An 18818-nucleotide genomic window follows, 5' to 3' on the forward strand; every position below is an offset into this window, starting at 1 on the left:
ATGATTATTTTAATTAAAGAAAATAAATTCAATCATAATTAATTTTATATATTAGTTTTAATTAGAATTACAAATAGTTATGAAATTGTCTTAAAATTATATATCAAAATTATAAAAATCAAACTGATATTATAACTATCAGTTCCGATTTCGATTCTTGAAAATTAATTTTATATCAATTTTATAATAATTATATTATTTTTCGATTCTATATTAATTTCAAAACAATTTTACAATTAATATGTATTGATATTATAGTAACTAATTTGCAATTTTATAATTTTACAAAGTTTACATTTTAATTTTAATATTTTTAATTTTTTTTTTTTTTAATTTAAAGCAATATATCTTTTCTTTTATTTATTAAAAAATTAAAAAAATAAATTATTATATTAAATTATTAAATAAATAAAAATATTTTAATATTTGATAAGCATCATAAAATTATAAAATTGTGAATAATCTAACGTTAATATAAAATTGATATAATATTGATTTTGAAATTATTTTGAATTTATATTATTTTGAAATCAATATACATACATAGAATTTATACATAAAACTGATATATTTATATTTTAATTAATCTTTTTTAGTAATAAAAACCGATATATTATAAAATATTATAAAAAAAATTTTTAGAATCTTCTTAAATTCTGATTTATAATTTTCAATTATTAATTTATAATATTATTTATAATTAATAATTTTTTCTTTTATTTGAAACAATGTTATATATAATTAAATATTAATTCTATTAATAACAAATTAAATATTTTGTTTATCTTTCAATTCTGAGATATCCTATATCGTAAAAAAAAAAAAAAAATAAGAAATGAAAAGTAAACTGTCGATGATATAATAATTCACAGGATGAACCGTTTAATGCTAAATGAAATATTTTATTTGATAATTACGGTTATAAGACAATACATTATATTTGCCAAAGAAAATGTATGAATTATTGTTGAAATGATTAAGACTTTTAATCGTTATAAAAAAATACATTTATTTGAATATATATGTATGATAGGCTACGTTACATTTTCTAAAATATGCAGAATTGTCAAAAAAAATTTAATTTACGAAATGACAAAGGATAAAAAAAAAAATCATGAAAATAACCTTCAGCCGTGTAAATTGAGAATCCAGATTGGAGGTACAAAATAAATCTGGATTATCTTCGAATTCGTTCTAGATGTTCAACGAATCATAACTTTGAGTGAGAATAAAAAGTTTTTTAGTTAAGACAGTGATAAAAAAAAGAGTAATGTTCTTTTATTTTTTAATTATACTAATATCTACATGCGAATACGATTTTCTATGAAAATTCAAAATGAGTAAATGAGTAAAAATCGGATTATATTCGTATTAGAATCGCTGTTTAATTAATCACGATTAATGTAATGTATGGTAATTATCAATATATTGAATGAAATTCGATCAATATATTGATTGAAGATTAAAATCTATAAATTCAATAGATTGTACTTGAATTTAAATTAATTTTTTAAAAATAATAAATAAATAATATTTATTTAGAAAGTTTCCAAAAACAAAAAAAAAATTTAACAGTATCTTTAATAAGAATATAATCTCGATTTAGACTAGTTAAGACATGTAGACAAACAAGCGACATGTTTTTATAATTTCACGACATGTATGATTTGATAGATTATATGTATATATCTCTAATGATAGAATACATATGATCATATAATTCTAATATAAATAAAAAAATATTGAATTATGACTGCGAAATCGTCGTATTGCCCATTTACGAATTTTATGAAATTGCAACAACATTGACGAAAAACTAATCTGTTATCGCAGTATAAAAAATATTAAAAACATAAAACTAAAAATATTAATCAATTAGGAAAGACAGAAAATAATATTAATCTAATAATCAAATAATTCGGATTCATTCAGATTTAAATTTTACATTCGTCGATTCTGTAAATATTTTCAATAAACAATATAACATGATTGATATTTTTTGGGCATCCGACCTCAGGGTATACTTTTACACCATTTATGGTGATATAGAAAATTTCAATTTATAACGTGTTCATTATGTATTAACGCATTTTGTCATTGGTGTATTCATATACATACGGACACAATGCATTATAATAATAAAACAAAAATGAGAGATCAGGTTTTAGAATTATAAATTTATCTTTGTTGAATTATAAGAGAGAATATAATTAAAAATGGAACTTTACTATGTGTAACTATTTTTCATGTATTATTAAACGAATTATACAATGTTGAGAAAAAGAAAAAAGATTGGATACGCGGACCCAAAATTAAAATCATTCTAATTGGACCAGTATAACTTTTATATTTTATTTAGTTATAAATTTTTAATAAACATCGATTACAAGCATACATAACATTGTTAAAATCAAGTTTTTCTTCATAACCAACGTGTGAATATTTGAATGAATGCAAATAAGATTATAAAATTATAAAAAATGAATGAATGATGGAATATGTGAAAAAAATTATTTCAATAATCAAATTAAAGGATTCTATATAATGGTTACACATGTTCAGAGATAAATTGTAAAAGTAGTTCAAGCGTTATATATAAAAATTTAAACATAACTTCTGTTATTGCTGTAAATAACTTTTATTGAATTGCAATATATAATTTGTTTATGTATTTATTCTTCCTGATATCTCTCTAACTTCATCAGATTGAAATAAAAGATTGTCAATCTCTAAATAGAGGTGATAATTTATAATATTAATAATAAAATTTTATCATATGTAATGTATATATCCATCTTAATATTTATATCAGATTTTTTTCAGCTCAATTTTTTTTTTTTTTTTAATATTTTATACGATTTTTAGAGGATCAATATCATTTTCAGATACATGAACCAATACAGATTTGTTCAACATATTAGTTAAGTTAAATGCAAATATTTTCAGAAAACCACGTTCAGAATCGGAATGATTTGTTAGAATTACATTAGTTCCTTTATGTATTGCATCAAGAACATCATGGTGCAACATTTCTCCTGTAAGATACAAGTCAGCGGATATATTTTTTAAAACAGATGCTCCTAATCCAGCACAAACGGCAACAGTTTTAATTAAACCATCTAAAAATTAAAAAAATATGATATTATAATATTTTAAATTTAGAAAAAAATAAAAAAAATAAAAAAAAATTCGATACCTGTTTGGAATGCACGAGCTAATCTAATATATTTCAAATTAGTATGTTTTTTCACTCGTTGAACAGCCTCATCGATAGAAATTTTATTCTTTAGAGTGCATAATCGTCCGAAACCATAATCACTATTATTCACATTTGCTTTTATAGGTATACTATTTTCAAGCACTTACATATATAATATTAAAAATGAAAAATTAAATATAATCAATATCATCAAAATTAAAAAAAAATCTTTTATCTAAATTTACCATTTTCAAATGTTGAAGCTAACCAATCATTTACACCACCTCTAATCGAATCGAATGTAGTATGTGGAGAATACACAGCTATTTTATGTTCTAAACATTTTGCAACGATTTTCTCCTAAAATTTCTTTTGTTTTAGTAATTTAATTAAAATATTTATATAACATAAAAATTTTTCATTACCTTCCACGAGGAACTTGTTATGGATTTCATAGGCGAAAATATTAAAGGATGATAAGTAATAATCATATCTGTTTTTAAATTTAAAGCTTCTTGCATTACATTTTCAGTTAAATCATTTGTTAAAAGAATATGTGAAATTATTTTTATTTCTGTAGGTTCAATAAGCAATCCTACATTATCCCAGGAATCTGCAAGTGATAGATTTGCAAAATTTTTAAGTATATCTACAACTTCATTTAAAGGAATCCCAGTAGGATTATTCTGAATATCAGTCATTGTACAAAATGTTTTGTTGTATCTAAATGCAGTATTGAAAATTATCAATTTATAGCTTTGTTTAAATCCACTGAATTGCCTAAACATTTATGACAACCTAAAACAAGAAAAGAAGTAAAACAAATTTTAAAATATAATATAAATATTTAGTTTATAATAAATAGGAAAATTTAATGAAAAATAAATAAATAATTTATTATTGTTTATTATTGAACAATACAATTATAAAATAACAATATATAAAATAACAATTATTCATTATAAAACCAAATTTTCACTAAACCATCATCACTAGCTGATGCAAGTTGTCCCGGAATAATAGGATTCCATTGTACAGAATTTACATCTTGAGTATGAGCAGTATCCATAGAACAAACCATTGTAAAAGTTGGTTGATGAGGATCAGAATCACTATCTTCTTTAAATATTCTAATAATGTCATCACCACATGCAGTCACTAATAAACCAGTTATTTTGCACCAATCAATGTCATAAATTGTCCTTGTATGATAACCAGTTATTGTACACACACATTTCCAAACAGATTCATTGTTTGTTGTCATAATCCCTGGTTCATTACCAGGTTTATATTCTTGCCATATTTTCACTGTTTGATCATCACTACAAGTTGCAATTCGATTACTCTGTTTATCCCATGCAAGACTCCAAACTGTTGATGTATGAGATGATAATGTTGCTACACATGACCAATCATTATCCATTATATCTTCTTTGAATATTTTTACTGTATTATCATAACTAGCAGATGCTACAACTTCTTCATTAGGATGCCATCTTACCTATAATAATTTAAAAATATCAATAATTTAAATTTTATTATAAATATTATTATAATATACATTTTAATAATTAACATAATATATAATATTATAACATATTACCTGTGATATACATACATCTACTTACCTTCTTGACATCTTGAGTATGAGCGTTAATAACAGCAGCACATTCATATTCATCATCATTGACCTCCCATATCCAGACAGATTTATCACGACTACATGTAGCTAATAAATGTCCACTACAAGACCAACTAACACTTTTCACTTCATTCTCGTGTCCTTCTAAAGTTGCATTACACTCAAATTGTCCTGTTTTTTTATCCCATATTGCAGTTGTTGCATCAAAACTAGCAGAAGCTATATAATTTCCACAAGGAGACCATGCAACTTCTCTAATAGTTCTAGTATGACCCTCAATAAGAATTGTTTTTACAACCCACTTAGGATCTTGTGGTCCCCATATTATAATTGTTTTATCTTCACCACAAGATGCAAGATAACTACCCTTTGGATGCCAGCAAATATTCCATACCCTTCCCCTATGACCATTCAAAGTTTGTTTTAATTCCAATGTTCCCATTTTTACCTGCAACAATAAATGCTTGCTTTTCAAGCTTAACTAAACTGAATATGTTAAGTTGTAAAAAATAATATATTGTTGAAGTAAAATAATTACTCTTCTTGAATTAATAAAGACAATCCTGTATTTTGATAATTTATTCTATATTTATAAAGTAACTTATAAGTTTTGAAAAAAATACATATTTTTTATAATCTATTTTGCAGCAATAAAATTCTTTTTTCAAAAAAATAAAAAAATTAATGAGTTTTAAAAATTTTTTCAATAATATTTATTATGTTTACATCGTTTAATATTATTTATATTGTTCATATAATTTAAATTAAATTCCAATTGAAATTTATCTTCTAAAAATGTATAGTGATTCTGAAATTCAATATATATATATATATATATAACATGTATATTTAATATATGTATATATATATATATATATATTATATATTATATGTATTAAAATACATACAATTTATTTTGTAAAAAACAAAATATTTTGCATTGATATATTTTATATACAAATTTGCTTTACATTATATTATATACTTATATTATATTTAAGAGAACATTGGGGAAAAAAAATTTATGTGAATAATAAATATTAAAAAGTAAATGATTATAAATATTATTATATTTAAATATTTAAAAAAATATTTAAATGTGTAAAAAATATTTTTCAGACATAAATTTCAAGAATCATATATAAATTAACAATTACACTATGATAAAATGATAAAAAGATATTCAACATAACCTAATAAATTATATATTAAAAATACTTACGATATAAGTTTTGAAAATTTATTAAATTTGCACATAAAAGAAGGAATTATTAACAAGATTTATTATTTTTTTTTTATTGCTTTATAGCTTAATAATATACACATATGCACGCAATATTAAAAATATGAGTTCAAATATCGTGTATCATATAACCACGATCATGAATCACTGACCGATTAGATATTTAAAATAATTATTTTTAATGTACGATTAAAACAAATTATCATAAGAAATATTCTAGAATTTTAATTATTATTTATAGAATAAATAGATCATTATCATTTATATTAAAAATTTAATAATTATTAGTTAAATTATTTAAGCTAGTAACTTTTAAAACCAATTCTTTGGCGGCAGATATAAAATTCTATTTTATAAAATTATATGTATTATTATTGTTATAAAAAAATATATTAAGCATAAAAACTAGTATATATTTTATATAATATAAATTCATAATTTATATTTAAATTTTATATTTTATTTTTTTATAAATATAAAATAATTAAATTATAACTAATTTATGATTATATAGAAATAAATACAATAATTATCAATCTGATGTTGTATTATATGATGTAGATACTGATAATGTATCTGTGTCTGTTAAAGGTAACATTTTGGTGCAAGAATCAGGAGTCCTAAAAATTAAAAAAAAAAAAACAATCAAAAGTTATTTTTTTAGTGTTTTTTTAATTAAATTGAAATACTTACACATCCTTCAAAAGATGCAAAACATGTTTATGTTCAATACCTTCAAGCCATAAATTTAACAATTCTTCTCGTTTACATCTTAATAATTGTTTGCAGGCATTCAAATTTTCCTTAACAGCATGAATTTTTTCCCGAGATGCTGTTACTTTCTCTGACAAAACACTAAATATCTATATTAGAAAATGATGAAAAATATTATCAATATTTTATATATATAATTATTATTTTAAATTATATATTAACTTAAATTATATATTTAAATTATAAATTTTATTATTAATTATTAAATTAAAAATTATATATAAATTATATATTTACTTGCATAACTTCTGTAAGATCCTGATCATGTAATGATACCAATTCATCAAGTCTTTGATCACTCTTTTTATATTCTTTTTCAAGTTTAGCCTTTTCTATTTCTCGTTGTTCATTAGTTTCACTTGCTGATAATGCTCGAATTACAGAAATCAATAAACCACTCTGTGAAAAAACATATAATTAAAACAAAATTAAATTAAAATTACAATTTTAAGAAAATTATAGTATTATAACAATTAAATAAATAAAAAGTTAATAAACTTACTGTTTCTTTAGTTGCTTTAATACCTCTTGGAGGTTTAGTAGGTGGTATTGAATTCATTTTTAATAATTTTTACTAATAAAAATTTAAAAAACTTCAAATTTTAAATTAACCTTTGTTTTGTAAAATTGTAAAATTGTAAATAAAATTTATATTATTGTATATATGTAAATTTAAAATATTACATAGGTTATATTATTTTATACTATTTTTAAGTTGCGTAAATTCATAATATTTTAAAAATAAAATTTTTTGAAAAATTTTTATTTTTAAAAATTAAAAAGTATTAAATAATAATTATTTACATTATAAAATTTAATTATTATGTGTTTTATTATACAATATAAGTTTTCAGAATGATAGAATATTAGATCACATGATAACAGACAAAGTGACAAATAGCTATTTGAAGATTATATACATAAGTATATATTCATGTTTATAAATCATGTTTTGCAATAATAAAGATATTAATAAATCAATTCATCTTAATAATTATAACAATTCTCTTTATTGATATATAATATTACATTACAACTTAATATATATACATATTTTATATTTCAAAATAAAAATAATGAATTTTGTGATGAAAAAAAAAAGATTAATATTCAAAATTTTAATATCTATTATAAACAATGACGTATGTAATTCCAATTATATGAATTAGAAAATATATAAAATTGTGATTTTTTAATTTTAAAAATAAAAATCTTTTTTAGACATCCTTATTTAATATCTTATATAAATTTCAAGTCGAAAATAAAATATATACACATATTTCCTGTAAGAAAGGCTATTGTCTTTTGACGAATTTTCAATTTCGTCGAATCCATTAGTTAATAATTTTTGACTTACAATATTTAATAAAAGTATCACAGAATGTATCATATATATACTTATATTGTGTGGTACTTTCAAATTGCTTATTGTATATTATATTTAATTTTCATTATTTTTATATGGCAAATGAAATATAAAGAAAATTATTTTATTGCAACATTTAAACAAAATTTAAATATAAAAATGTTCAACATAAATTTAATTTATAAGTTTGCTTATAAAAAGCTTTAGAATTAATATATTTTTTTGGTATCAAACATAAATCTTTTGTTTTAAAATTTTTTAATTTTTAAAAAAATTTTTTATCAATTTTATCAATTTTTCAATTTTAACATGTTGAAACATGTAAATTAAAGTATAAATATTTTATTGATGAATTAAATGTTTTATTATCCATATATCAAATAGATTATAAAAATTATTATTGTAGATATTACTTTTAGACAATATAACTTTGTAAGAACAAAATTCAAGAAAAAAAAATATAATAAATTAAAATAGATCAATGTTTTAAAGATCATTAAGGAATGTATATCGTAAATAAAGTTTTTAAATTATTTAAAAATGATTATTTAAAAAACGAAACTATTGTTTCAACATGGTAAAATATACAATTTAACATGAAAGCTTCATGTTAAATTTACATTTGTGGTAATTGATCAATAGGTGTTGCAAATCTGAAATCTTCTGGAAATAATTTTCCTGCATGAGGATACATTAATTTATATGATTGTCTGATTGTAACATCAGCTACACCAGCAATATCACCAATTTCTTTTTGTGATCGTTTATCTTCTGATGCCTAAACAAAAAATAATAAAATTTGTAAAAATTTTATTTTTTAATTTGTAAAGATTATAAAAATATAATATAAAAAAAAATATATTACATACTTGTGATGCCATATAGATTGCAGCAGCAGCTACCGAAATTGGTGATCTTCCAGGTACAATATCAATTTCCACAGCCTTTCTTGCAATATGTGTAGCAGCCCTTTGTACCATATTTGGAAGACCAAGATTAGAACAAAATCTTGACATAAAGTCTCCTGTAGTAATGAGATCTACACTAGTTTCAAGTGCTTTTAGAATCAATTTAAAACATCTTCCTATTTCCTTTTTACTTATCTTGCTAACTGCACAAATTTCTTTAAAAGTACGAGGTACACCTTCTTGTCTACAGGCAATATATAAACAGGCAGAAGCAATTGCATCATTTGCACGTCCTTTTAGATTTTTACCATCATGTACTTGTTTAAATAAATTATTTGCTCTGTCAACAATAGTTTTAGGCAAATTAATGCGATCAGCCATTCCATTAATTTCACGAAATGCATTGATCAATGCTCTGTCAGAACTGCTCATCTAAAACAACATAATACAATAATTGAAAAAAAAAAACATTATATCATAGCATATAAATATAATATAATAATATTTACTGTACGTCTATTTTGATATTTTGAAGCACCAAAAGCATCAAATGATGCTGCACCAGTTCCAGGGCCAATCATTGTGGATAAATCTGAACCATTAAGAAGAGGATTTTCTGGACCACCAACACGTGATGGATCAACTCCAGCTTTTTCATTGCTAAATGTTCTCCATTCTGAACCAACATCTATTACTCTATATATAATAAAAGAAAAAAAAATTAATTTGAATTTATACTATTGAATAAATATTACTTTTAAATTATGTATATATTTACCTATCTCCTACAACTAATCCACATTCTGAACAAATTTGATCTCCAGCTCTATAATCTTCTATAAGAGGTGCATCTGGATGTGCATAACAACAAACTTTGTTTGTTTCATGTCTGTAAAAAAGAACTAAGAAAATATGTACCAAATATTAATGTATACATGCATATACATATAAATATTATTGATATATTTATTTTATTATACTTATATTAATAATTACAAAGATAATAATTAATGACATTCATTTATAATTGATATTCACTTATAATAAAAAAATTATTTAAAAAAAAATATACATATATAATACATGCTGAAATATTCAATTATTCTTTTAAAAAGTGAATTATATAAAAATATAAAATAAATAGAATAATAAATATATTATGTTCTAAAATATAATTTATCAAGAATATATAGAGAATAAATAAATAATATTATTGTCAAATTTCATAATCATAATATAATAATTTTAAATTAATTAAATTTAATTTTAAATAATAATAATTTATAAAGTAAAACATTGTAATTAATGCTACCAATGTCAATCGAACAAATAAAATTTTCTCAAAATTTACCTTGACGAACTTGCCATATTTTGGATTCGTGTTTTTCCACTCTGCCGCGTAAGTCAATGTAGATTCTTAATACCTCTGTAATATTCATACATGTATATATCAAGTATAAAGGACAACATACAATAATTATTTTCAAAATTGATTCTATTAAATTAATTATATAATATAATAATAATAAGATAAAGAAATTAAAATTAAATATAAATATCATACATATTAAATTAAAAAAAAAGAATATTTGATTATTTATAATGTAAATATGATATTTAGATGTGATCACTATCTACTTTAAGTACAGGCTGATTGTTAAATTTGGCAGCACCGTCTTTGCTAATATCAGAAATCTATTTTAACATTGCGGTAAATATAAAAACAAAGTATAATTAATGTTTTTTTAAAAAAATAAATCTAAATATTATTATATATATTTCATTTTTAATAATTATATATAAATATTATAGAAATATATATGTATTATAATTGTAATAAATGGATATAAATATTAAAAATGATTAAAAAATTATGAAAATATTGAGTATATTTAAAATTATGATTTTTATAATATTTAAATTTGTTCAACTAAATATTTATATAAGTTAAATTTAAAATATTTTATAAAGAAAATTATAGCTTTTAAAATAGATAATTAAATTATAAGTTAATACAAATGAAAAAGAAATATGATTTCTAAGTGAAAAGGATTAAACAAATATAGAAAGAAAATTGATAGAAAAAGTTACTGAAAAAAATTTATTTTTAGACAATGTTGAAAGATAATATATATAAAAATATAAATGTTTATAACAATATTTAAAAAATGATAAGTTTCTAAATATATTATAATACACATATCACTTTTTTATTTTTCTATAGATTTTAATAAATGTTTTATAGATTTTATAAATGTTAATCATTTTAATTTTCAAAAAGTAGTTTAAAAGAATTTTAATTTTATACTACATTGGATTTTTATTCTATCATGTAAATGATAAAAACATTATTAAATTTAATATAAAATTTAAATTTCAGAATTTTATATGATATAATTAATATTATAATTTATAATTATTTATTTTATGAAAAATGTGTTATTATAAATAATTTTATTAATAATATGTAAAATTGTCTTTGCGATATTGTCTTTGTCTTTTATCCAGTTACATTACAATTATTGAATTTGAGTCAAATCGAATTTTAATTTTTAATCCTTTAAATAAAGAAATATTTTGGGAGCACATAATTTGATCTACAAATACAAATTATGTATAATTACTCTTTATCCGATAAGCAATTTGAATTTGGCGCATATTAATACTTTAATTATCCAATTAATTAGAATAAAAAATCAACATGGCATCATAGAATTTTTTTATTGAAAGTTAATTTGAATTTGACGCATACTGGTACTTTAATCGTCCAATTTGATTGGATAAAAATTTAACATAATGTCTAATTTACAGAAATTATTCAAAATTCTTAATTTTATATATAAATAATTTTTAAATTATTAGATTTCAAGAATTAGATATCAAAAATAATCTAATTTCTAGATTATGGATATCAAAATTTATAAATTAAAAAAGTTAAGAAATTTTAATATCTTTTTATAATATATGTACTATATATATATACTAAATTTTTTTAAGTTATTATATATTTTTAATTATCAATCTTTCCTATAATAAAAAGAAACTTTTTATCCGTGTTTTATAGAAGTGTTTATATTAATTTGTAATCAATATATTTAACTTTAATCAAGAAATTTATTTTGTGACATTTAACCTACAATGTTAACTTATATTGAAGATAAAGTAATAGTTAAGTTACATATGCGTCACATTTTGAAAATGATATGTTATTTAATGTAAATGCATGTATGAATTATAAATTTAATACATTAAATAAATAAAATTAATATAATTAATGTAATATTTAATAATGATAAAAGATTGTGTAAAAAAATTTCATATAAAAATTAATTGATGCAATTAATTATATAAATGAATTAAACTATTTATAAAATATAAATCAGAAATTGCAATATATTTTAATTGTAATAAAATTAAAGAAAAATGACGTTGGAAGATGCACAAAATGCAGCAAAAAAAGCAGTACAATTTGATGCCAAAAATCAATATAAACAAGCTTTATATTATTATAATATGGCTGTAAAGTATCTTTCAGAATTACAAGATTCTATGTATGTTCAGAAACTTTCTGAATATCGAGAAAGAATATCAACTATAGAAAGCCTTAGTAAGTATTTCATATTAGTTTATTTGAAATTATATAGAAACTTAAAAAAGATTTAAATTTAAATGAATAAGAACTAATATGTAAATTAATACATATAGTTAATGAAGAAGAACAGAAGCATCATAAAGCACAATCTATAGATCAATCAAAATTACAAAAATTTAAATTTCTTATGAATCAAGCACAAGATGCAGATGAAGCTGGTTTAAAGAATATTGCTGTAAAATTATATACAGATGCTGCTGAACTTGGACTTAATATGGTAAATAATGTCATATTTTATTATTTAAACTTATAAAATTTGTTAATATTATATTTACAGAAAATTATTGATGCAGAAGCAAAAATTAAATTAACAGATCTTATAAAACTTGCCCTTGATAGGGCAGAATCTTTAAAAGGTTTAAAATCTATAGACAATAATGATATTCTTAAAACTCTTTCTAAATTACCTTCTGTACCAGAAACAAGTCTGGATGAAGATGAAGAAAAAATACCACCTACAATTATAACAACATCTGCTATAAATTCTAGTAATACAGGTAATTTTCTTTTTGTTATTGCAATATGAATATATATATTTTATATAATTTCATTTATACTTAATATTTAGGGAAACAAATTCGTCCATCACTTCATCGTGGAAGTAGTGTACATTTAAAAGTAAGCGGTGGTAGTACTAATTACACAGAAGAAGAAAAAAAAGTTTTGCTTCATAGTTCCCATATTAATGATCATGAATTTGTACCTTTCATGAGTATTGATCTTACAGAAAAGTTTCAGTATGCCATTCCATTTACTGATAAAGATGGTTTGTTAGCATTAGCACCAAAACAAAAACCTGATTTTGCAAAATGGTGTCGACCAGAAGAATTATTTTCTGATCCAAAAATGCTTAAAACATCACATGTTGATTATTACAGTATAAGACAGACGGTTGGTCAATAATAATGATTTTTATATTAATAATTTTTGAATATTGGAATTTAATTAAATATTTAATTTCAGGTTGTTTCTGATTGTTCTTTTGTTGCTTCCCTTGCAGTTAGTGCTCAATATGAAAAAAGATTTGGACGTAGACTTATTACATCTATTATTTATCCAAAAAATAAAAATAAAGAACCAATATATAATCCATTTGGTAAGAATTTATATTTTGCTGTACAACTTACGAATTTTTTTTTAAGTTGTAAGAATCAGCAATTTTTAATTTTCCTAGAATTTTACTTCAATGAAAATTAAATTGCGAGTATTTTATATTAGGAAAATACATGGTGAAACTACACATTAATGGTGTTCCTCGAAAAATTATAATAGATGACTTATTGCCTGTAAGTCGATACAACCAATTACTTTGTTCCTACTCTAGCAATCATGGTGAGCTGTGGATTTCGTTACTCGAGAAAGCATATATGAAAGTAATGGGTGGTTATGATTTTCCTGGCTCGAATAGTGTAAGTTTATTTATATAAATAATCACAAAAATGATATAGAATTTAAATTATTATTTCATAGTGACACATTTTTATCCAGAATATAGATTTACATACTTTAACTGGTTGGATACCAGAAAGATGGGCTATAAGACCTAATGAACCTGATTTTAATAAGGATAATCTATTTAATGTTTTATTAACACGTTTACATAAAGGAGATGTATTAGTTACAGTTGCTACTGGAGAATTATCTGATTTGGAAGCAGATAGAACGGGTCTTGTACCTACTCATGCTTATGCTGTTCTTGATGTCAGAAAAATAAATGTAATCATTTATTTTTTGATTATTTAAAAATAATTAAATAATTTAAAATATATATACAATACATAAGATGGAGCAATAACCAATAATAGAATTAAACAAAGGATGATTCTGCGAAAAATAAGAAAAAAAGTTTTTCTTTCAATATTTTATTTGAAAAAATTGATTTTGAAAATTTCACAAATTGAATATATTATTGTGTATTCTGTTACCGATTATCTCTATCTAAATTAGAATAAATAATAATAATTAATTTCTTTGTGTTAAAGAATAAGAAAGTAAATAAAAGCAAAAAATACAAAGAGTACAAAAATATTGCATATTTGAAACAGAAAATTTTTATGAAAAGTTTGAAAAAATAAATTAATTTCTTCAATCATTTTTAATTTGTCGAACAAAGTTAAATATCACAAAAGATTTTTAATAATAAACAATAAAAGACAATAAAATAATTTGCAAAAACATTTTGTATTAATTTAATCGTATCATTGATAATAAATACTATTTTAGATTTTATTATTTATAATTATTAGGCAATAAAATATATAATAATCAAATTATATTCAATTGCAAATTTTATATTAATTTTTTTTATATTTTTTTTATGTAAAATCATTTTCTCTTTGATTGTATTATGATTACTGCTCCGAATAAGTTTGTATCCCATAAGTAAATTTATAAATTTATAAATTTATTTTTATAGGAAGAAAAATTATTGCAACTTAAAAATCCTTGGTCCCATTTACGATGGAAAGGAAATTATTCTGAACTTGACACAATACATTGGACTAATGAATTAAAAGAAGCTTTAAACTATGATCCAGATTCTGCATCTCAGTTTGATAATGGAATTTTTTGGATTGATTATGATAGTATATGTCGATTCTTTGATGTTTTCTATTTGAACTGGAATCCAGGTTTATTTAATTATACTTATTGCATTCATCAGTAAGTTATTAAATTAGTTTATTTAAATCTTATCATTTGAGAAATTGATACAAAGATATATTTTTTATAAATATAATTTATTGTAGAATGTGGAATGCAGGAATAGGACCAGTGAAAGATGCATATAATATTGGAGATAATCCTCAATTTTTACTGGAAATAAAAAATAATGTTAAAGGAGCAATATGGATTCTTCTTACAAGACACATTACTGATATAGCAGATTTTAGACAAAATCAAGAATATATAACAGTATTAGTTTATAAAAATGATGGAAAAAGAGTATATTATCCTCGTGAGTAAAATAATTTAATAATAATTTTTTTATATTTGTTTTAATTATAAATATTCCATTATATAGATGATCCACCACCATATATCGATGGTGTAAGAATAAACAGTCCACATTATCTTTGTAAGATAAAGTTAGACACTCAAGTTGATACTCGATATACTTTAGTCATATCACAATATGAAAAAACAAATACAATATATTATACCTTACGTGCTTATGGATCTTGTGAATTTTCATTAAAAAAAATACCAAATTTTTATAAATATGAAAAAGAGGTATATTTTTTTTATAAAAAAATATATATTTTCTTAATTTTTATATAAATATATTTAAAATTTAATATTTAATACTATATTTATAATATGATCAGCTTACTGGCCAGTGGAAAGATATCACAGCTGGAGGATGTAGCAATCATTCAACATACCAAAATAATCCACGTTATCAATTAATTTTGGAAAGTTCAAATAATAATAACTATTTGCTAATTATATTAAAGGGACCTAAACAATATCAAATAGGATTTGATATTTTAACAGTTGTATTAAATGATTCTGATGTAACTACTGCATTTAAAATGAAAAGCTCTGGTCCATTCAGGTATTATAAAATAATATATTATATGTAATTATATGAAATATTTATTTACAATTTGATTTATAGATCGGGATTTGTATATCTTGAATTAGAAGAAGTACCAGCAGGTACATACCATATTATTCCATCAACATATGTCCCTGGACAAGAAGGACATTTCTTTTTAATATGTAAATCATTTTGTAAATTACAACTTCAATCACTTCAATGAAAAAATTAGCGCAAATACGAATTTTATTTAAAAAGAGATTTTAATATAATTAATATATTTAATCATTAATTTATTTACATTAGAATGGAAATATTAGTGAATTATTTATTTAATATTATATAAAATTTTTCAAGATCAAGTAATAAATCACGTTTTCTTGAAAAAAAAAAATATAAAATATTTATATTTACTATTATGTATAAATTATATGTTTAAATTAATATTTGATTAAACTTCGATTTAAAGCACTATTTTTTTTTCAATTTTTTTTAATAATATTTAATATAAATATAATATTTTTTGTAGATATATACTTAATGTCAATTTATTTATTTAAAATTTATATATTGTTAAAGTTTTAAAGTCCTATATGACTTATTTATTTAAATTTATCTTTAGAAAATTTGAACATTCTTTAGATCAACGAAATGTGAAATAAAATAAAACAATTTCGAAATCACTAATTAATGATCAAAGTTACAATAATATTAATAGTATCATACTTTAGATATTATATTTTATATCATACTTTAGATATTATATTTTATATCATACTTTAGATATTATATTTTATATATTCAAAAATCAATAAAATTGGAATAATGGTATACTTTTTTTATAATTACCTTCAATATTCAGCAATAAATTTCTTATAAACTATATAATAAATATAATAAACTATATTTATAAAACTATTTAATTATCAAAATAATTTAACAAATTAGATAAATTCCAATTATAAAAAATTATTTCAAAATATAAGAAAGTATATGAAAGCATAACGAATTTTGAATATTCATAAAAATTTTTCTTTTTAAAAATTCTAATTATTCTATTCTATTCTATTCTATTCTATTCTATTCTATTCTATTCTAATCTATTCTATTCAACAAGAATATTTTAATGGTTTGCTTCCAATGCATGAAAGATTATTTAGTTATACATTAATAATAGCACACAAACTAAAAAAAGTCTTGAAAGAATCAAAATAGTTATATAATGCTCCAAAATTATTAATTATTTAATAATTAATATTTTTAAATAAGCATAATTTTTAAATGAATAAATTTTGATATTAAAAACTATTATATATCTATTCTATTTCATAATTAAAGGATTATGGGAAAAAATTTTTAAAATATGAAGCTTTAAATCGAAGTTCAGTTTAATATTTTAAATAATTTTATTAAAATAAAAAACAAATTTAAAAAAAAATTGTATAAAGAATATCATTAAATAGTGAATTATATTATAAAAACATCTTTATTTCATATTTAAAAATATAAATTTTTAATCAAACTAAATAATTACTATCTAAATTATGAAAATGTGGAATTTTATTTATAATTAAATATTTGATATCGATTTGGCACAATTTTATACAAATAAATTTTCATAAATGTAATTCTTAATTATCTTAATTAATTATATAATGATCTTTTGTACTCTTCTTATATAATAGAACATAATAGAAAATTCATAGAATATTCATTTAGATGTTAAACAAATATCAAACAACATTTCTATATAATATTCACTAAAAACTCTTAATACAATAATTACATGTATAAAATGTATATTACTACTATTTTATCTAAAAATCATAAATAACATAAGAAAATATATCAAAATTTTTATATTTATAATTATTACTGTATTTCATATATAATCAATAAATAAAAATTAATTCTAAAATTTTATTTTTGAATTTTTTAAATATACATTTTTCTAAAATGTAATTTGTATATAATATTTGATACTATTAAGATTCTGATGTTATTTAGCTAATTAATAACAAAAATAATGCAATACAATTAATTTATATTTAATGTTATTGATTTATATTAAAATAATTATATTATATTAAAATAAAAATAATATAATTTTTTTAATATCTGTCTGAACAGTTTATAATTGATTATAATTATTTAATTATAATATTATTTTATTAACATAATTAAAATTATAAATAAATAATTAGTAATTTATATAAAATCATGATAAACAAAACAAAACAAGTTGAAAATGTAAATATATATTTACATAAATATATAATAATAGATGACAGATAAATTATAAAAAAGTTATAAACAATAATACAAGAAAACATAATATGAAATGGAATTATAAATAAAAAAAAATTTATGTAGTATGTGCATATGGAATTGTCATAATATAATAATTATTAGTTTTCATTTTTGTTTCATAATTATAATTTAGATGCATGCATAAAGGCACTATTGTCAATAATTTGTATTATTAATAATATA

The 18818-nt window shown here is 20.3% G+C and overlaps 4 protein-coding genes across 8 annotated transcripts; 1 reads left to right on the forward strand and 3 right to left on the reverse strand.

Moving 5' to 3' along the window:
* Window positions 1–1551: 1551 nt before the first annotated feature.
* LOC551415 (probable cytosolic iron-sulfur protein assembly protein Ciao1) lies at window positions 1552–6243 on the reverse strand. 3 transcript variants are annotated; one of them, XM_006569580.3, is made up of 5 exons: window positions 6064–6243; window positions 3625–3997; window positions 3445–3559; window positions 3197–3361; window positions 1552–3119 (listed from the first exon to the last, which is right to left on the reverse strand). In XM_006569580.3, exons 2-5 carry the CDS (start codon window positions 3985–3987, stop codon window positions 2851–2853), a joined length of 912 nt encoding a protein of 303 aa, XP_006569643.2. In that variant the 5' UTR covers window positions 3988–3997; window positions 6064–6243; the 3' UTR covers window positions 1552–2850. The 3 variants fall into 3 exon arrangements, 2 of the variants coding, with proteins under 2 accessions (XP_006569643.2, XP_016772662.1); XR_003304252.1 differs by lacking the exons at window positions 1552–3119; window positions 3197–3361 and adding exons at window positions 4184–4700; window positions 4828–5289 and having other exon boundaries at window positions 3532–3559; XM_016917173.2 differs by lacking the exons at window positions 1552–3119; window positions 3197–3361; window positions 3445–3559; window positions 3625–3997 and adding exons at window positions 4090–4700; window positions 4828–5289.
* A 325-nt stretch (window positions 6244–6568) lies between these two features.
* LOC551354 (exocyst complex component 4) lies at window positions 6569–7521 on the reverse strand. The gene is made up of 4 exons (XM_623751.5): window positions 7361–7521; window positions 7096–7257; window positions 6778–6947; window positions 6569–6704 (listed from the first exon to the last, which is right to left on the reverse strand). The coding sequence occupies exons 1-4, from the start codon at window positions 7415–7417 to the stop codon at window positions 6617–6619; spliced, it is 477 nt and encodes a 158-aa protein (XP_623754.1). The 5' UTR covers window positions 7418–7521; the 3' UTR covers window positions 6569–6616.
* A 1090-nt stretch (window positions 7522–8611) lies between these two features.
* On the reverse strand, window positions 8612–10715 carry LOC411965 (transcription initiation factor IIB). Of its 3 annotated transcripts, XM_016917941.1 has the most exons (6): window positions 10697–10715; window positions 10484–10558; window positions 9911–10021; window positions 9642–9828; window positions 9094–9564; window positions 8614–9002 (listed from the first exon to the last, which is right to left on the reverse strand). In XM_016917941.1, the coding sequence occupies exons 2-6, from the start codon at window positions 10498–10500 to the stop codon at window positions 8841–8843; spliced, it is 948 nt and encodes a 315-aa protein (XP_016773430.1). In that variant the 5' UTR covers window positions 10501–10558; window positions 10697–10715; the 3' UTR covers window positions 8614–8840. The 3 variants fall into 3 exon arrangements, with proteins under 3 accessions (XP_006569641.1, XP_016773430.1, XP_006569642.1); XM_006569578.3 differs by lacking the exon at window positions 10697–10715 and having other exon boundaries at window positions 8612–9002; window positions 9911–10034; window positions 10484–10623; XM_006569579.3 differs by lacking the exon at window positions 10697–10715 and having other exon boundaries at window positions 10484–10604.
* A 1840-nt stretch (window positions 10716–12555) lies between these two features.
* On the forward strand, window positions 12556–16708 carry LOC726223 (calpain-7). The gene is made up of 12 exons (XM_026443912.1): window positions 12556–12739; window positions 12838–13001; window positions 13062–13281; window positions 13353–13675; window positions 13748–13880; window positions 14003–14193; window positions 14273–14500; window positions 15201–15445; window positions 15532–15740; window positions 15807–16015; window positions 16111–16340; window positions 16404–16708. The coding sequence occupies exons 1-12, from the start codon at window positions 12556–12558 to the stop codon at window positions 16546–16548; spliced, it is 2481 nt and encodes an 826-aa protein (XP_026299697.1). The 3' UTR covers window positions 16549–16708.
* The last annotated feature ends 2110 nt before the right edge of the window (window positions 16709–18818 follow it).

Source organism: Apis mellifera, linkage group LG1 (assembly GCF_003254395.2).
Source record: "Apis mellifera strain DH4 linkage group LG1, Amel_HAv3.1, whole genome shotgun sequence".
Lineage (NCBI taxonomy): Eukaryota > Metazoa > Arthropoda > Insecta > Hymenoptera > Apidae > Apis > Apis mellifera.

Coding starts and splice junctions, on each gene's coding strand:
- LOC551415 (XM_016917173.2), bottom strand. CDS start 5,283: ATGGGAACATTGGAATTAAAACAAACTTTGAATGGTCATAGGGGAAGG. Junction 4,701..4,827: donor ATACTCAAGATGTCAAGAAG/GTAAGTAGATGT, acceptor AAATTATTATAG/GTAAGATGGCATCCTAATGA.
- LOC411965 (XM_006569578.3), bottom strand. CDS start 10,571: ATGAATATTACAGAGGTATTAAGAATCTACATTGACTTACGCGGCAGA. Junction 9,829..9,910: donor GGATTAGTTGTAGGAGATAG/GTAAATATATAC, acceptor TATTATATATAG/AGTAATAGATGTTGGTTCAG. Junction 9,003..9,093: donor CAATCTATATGGCATCACAA/GTATGTAATATA, acceptor TTTTTTGTTTAG/GCATCAGAAGATAAACGATC.
- LOC726223 (XM_026443912.1), top strand. CDS start 12,556: ATGACGTTGGAAGATGCACAAAATGCAGCAAAAAAAGCAGTACAATTT. Junction 12,740..12,837: donor ATCAACTATAGAAAGCCTTA/GTAAGTATTTCA, acceptor TAATACATATAG/TTAATGAAGAAGAACAGAAG. Junction 13,282..13,352: donor TATAAATTCTAGTAATACAG/GTAATTTTCTTT, acceptor CTTAATATTTAG/GGAAACAAATTCGTCCATCA.
- LOC551354 (XM_623751.5), bottom strand. CDS start 7,417: ATGAATTCAATACCACCTACTAAACCTCCAAGAGGTATTAAAGCAACT. Junction 6,948..7,095: donor ATCTTACAGAAGTTATGCAA/GTAAATATATAA, acceptor TTTCTAATATAG/ATATTTAGTGTTTTGTCAGA. Junction 6,705..6,777: donor TTGCATCTTTTGAAGGATGT/GTAAGTATTTCA, acceptor TTTAATTTTTAG/GACTCCTGATTCTTGCACCA.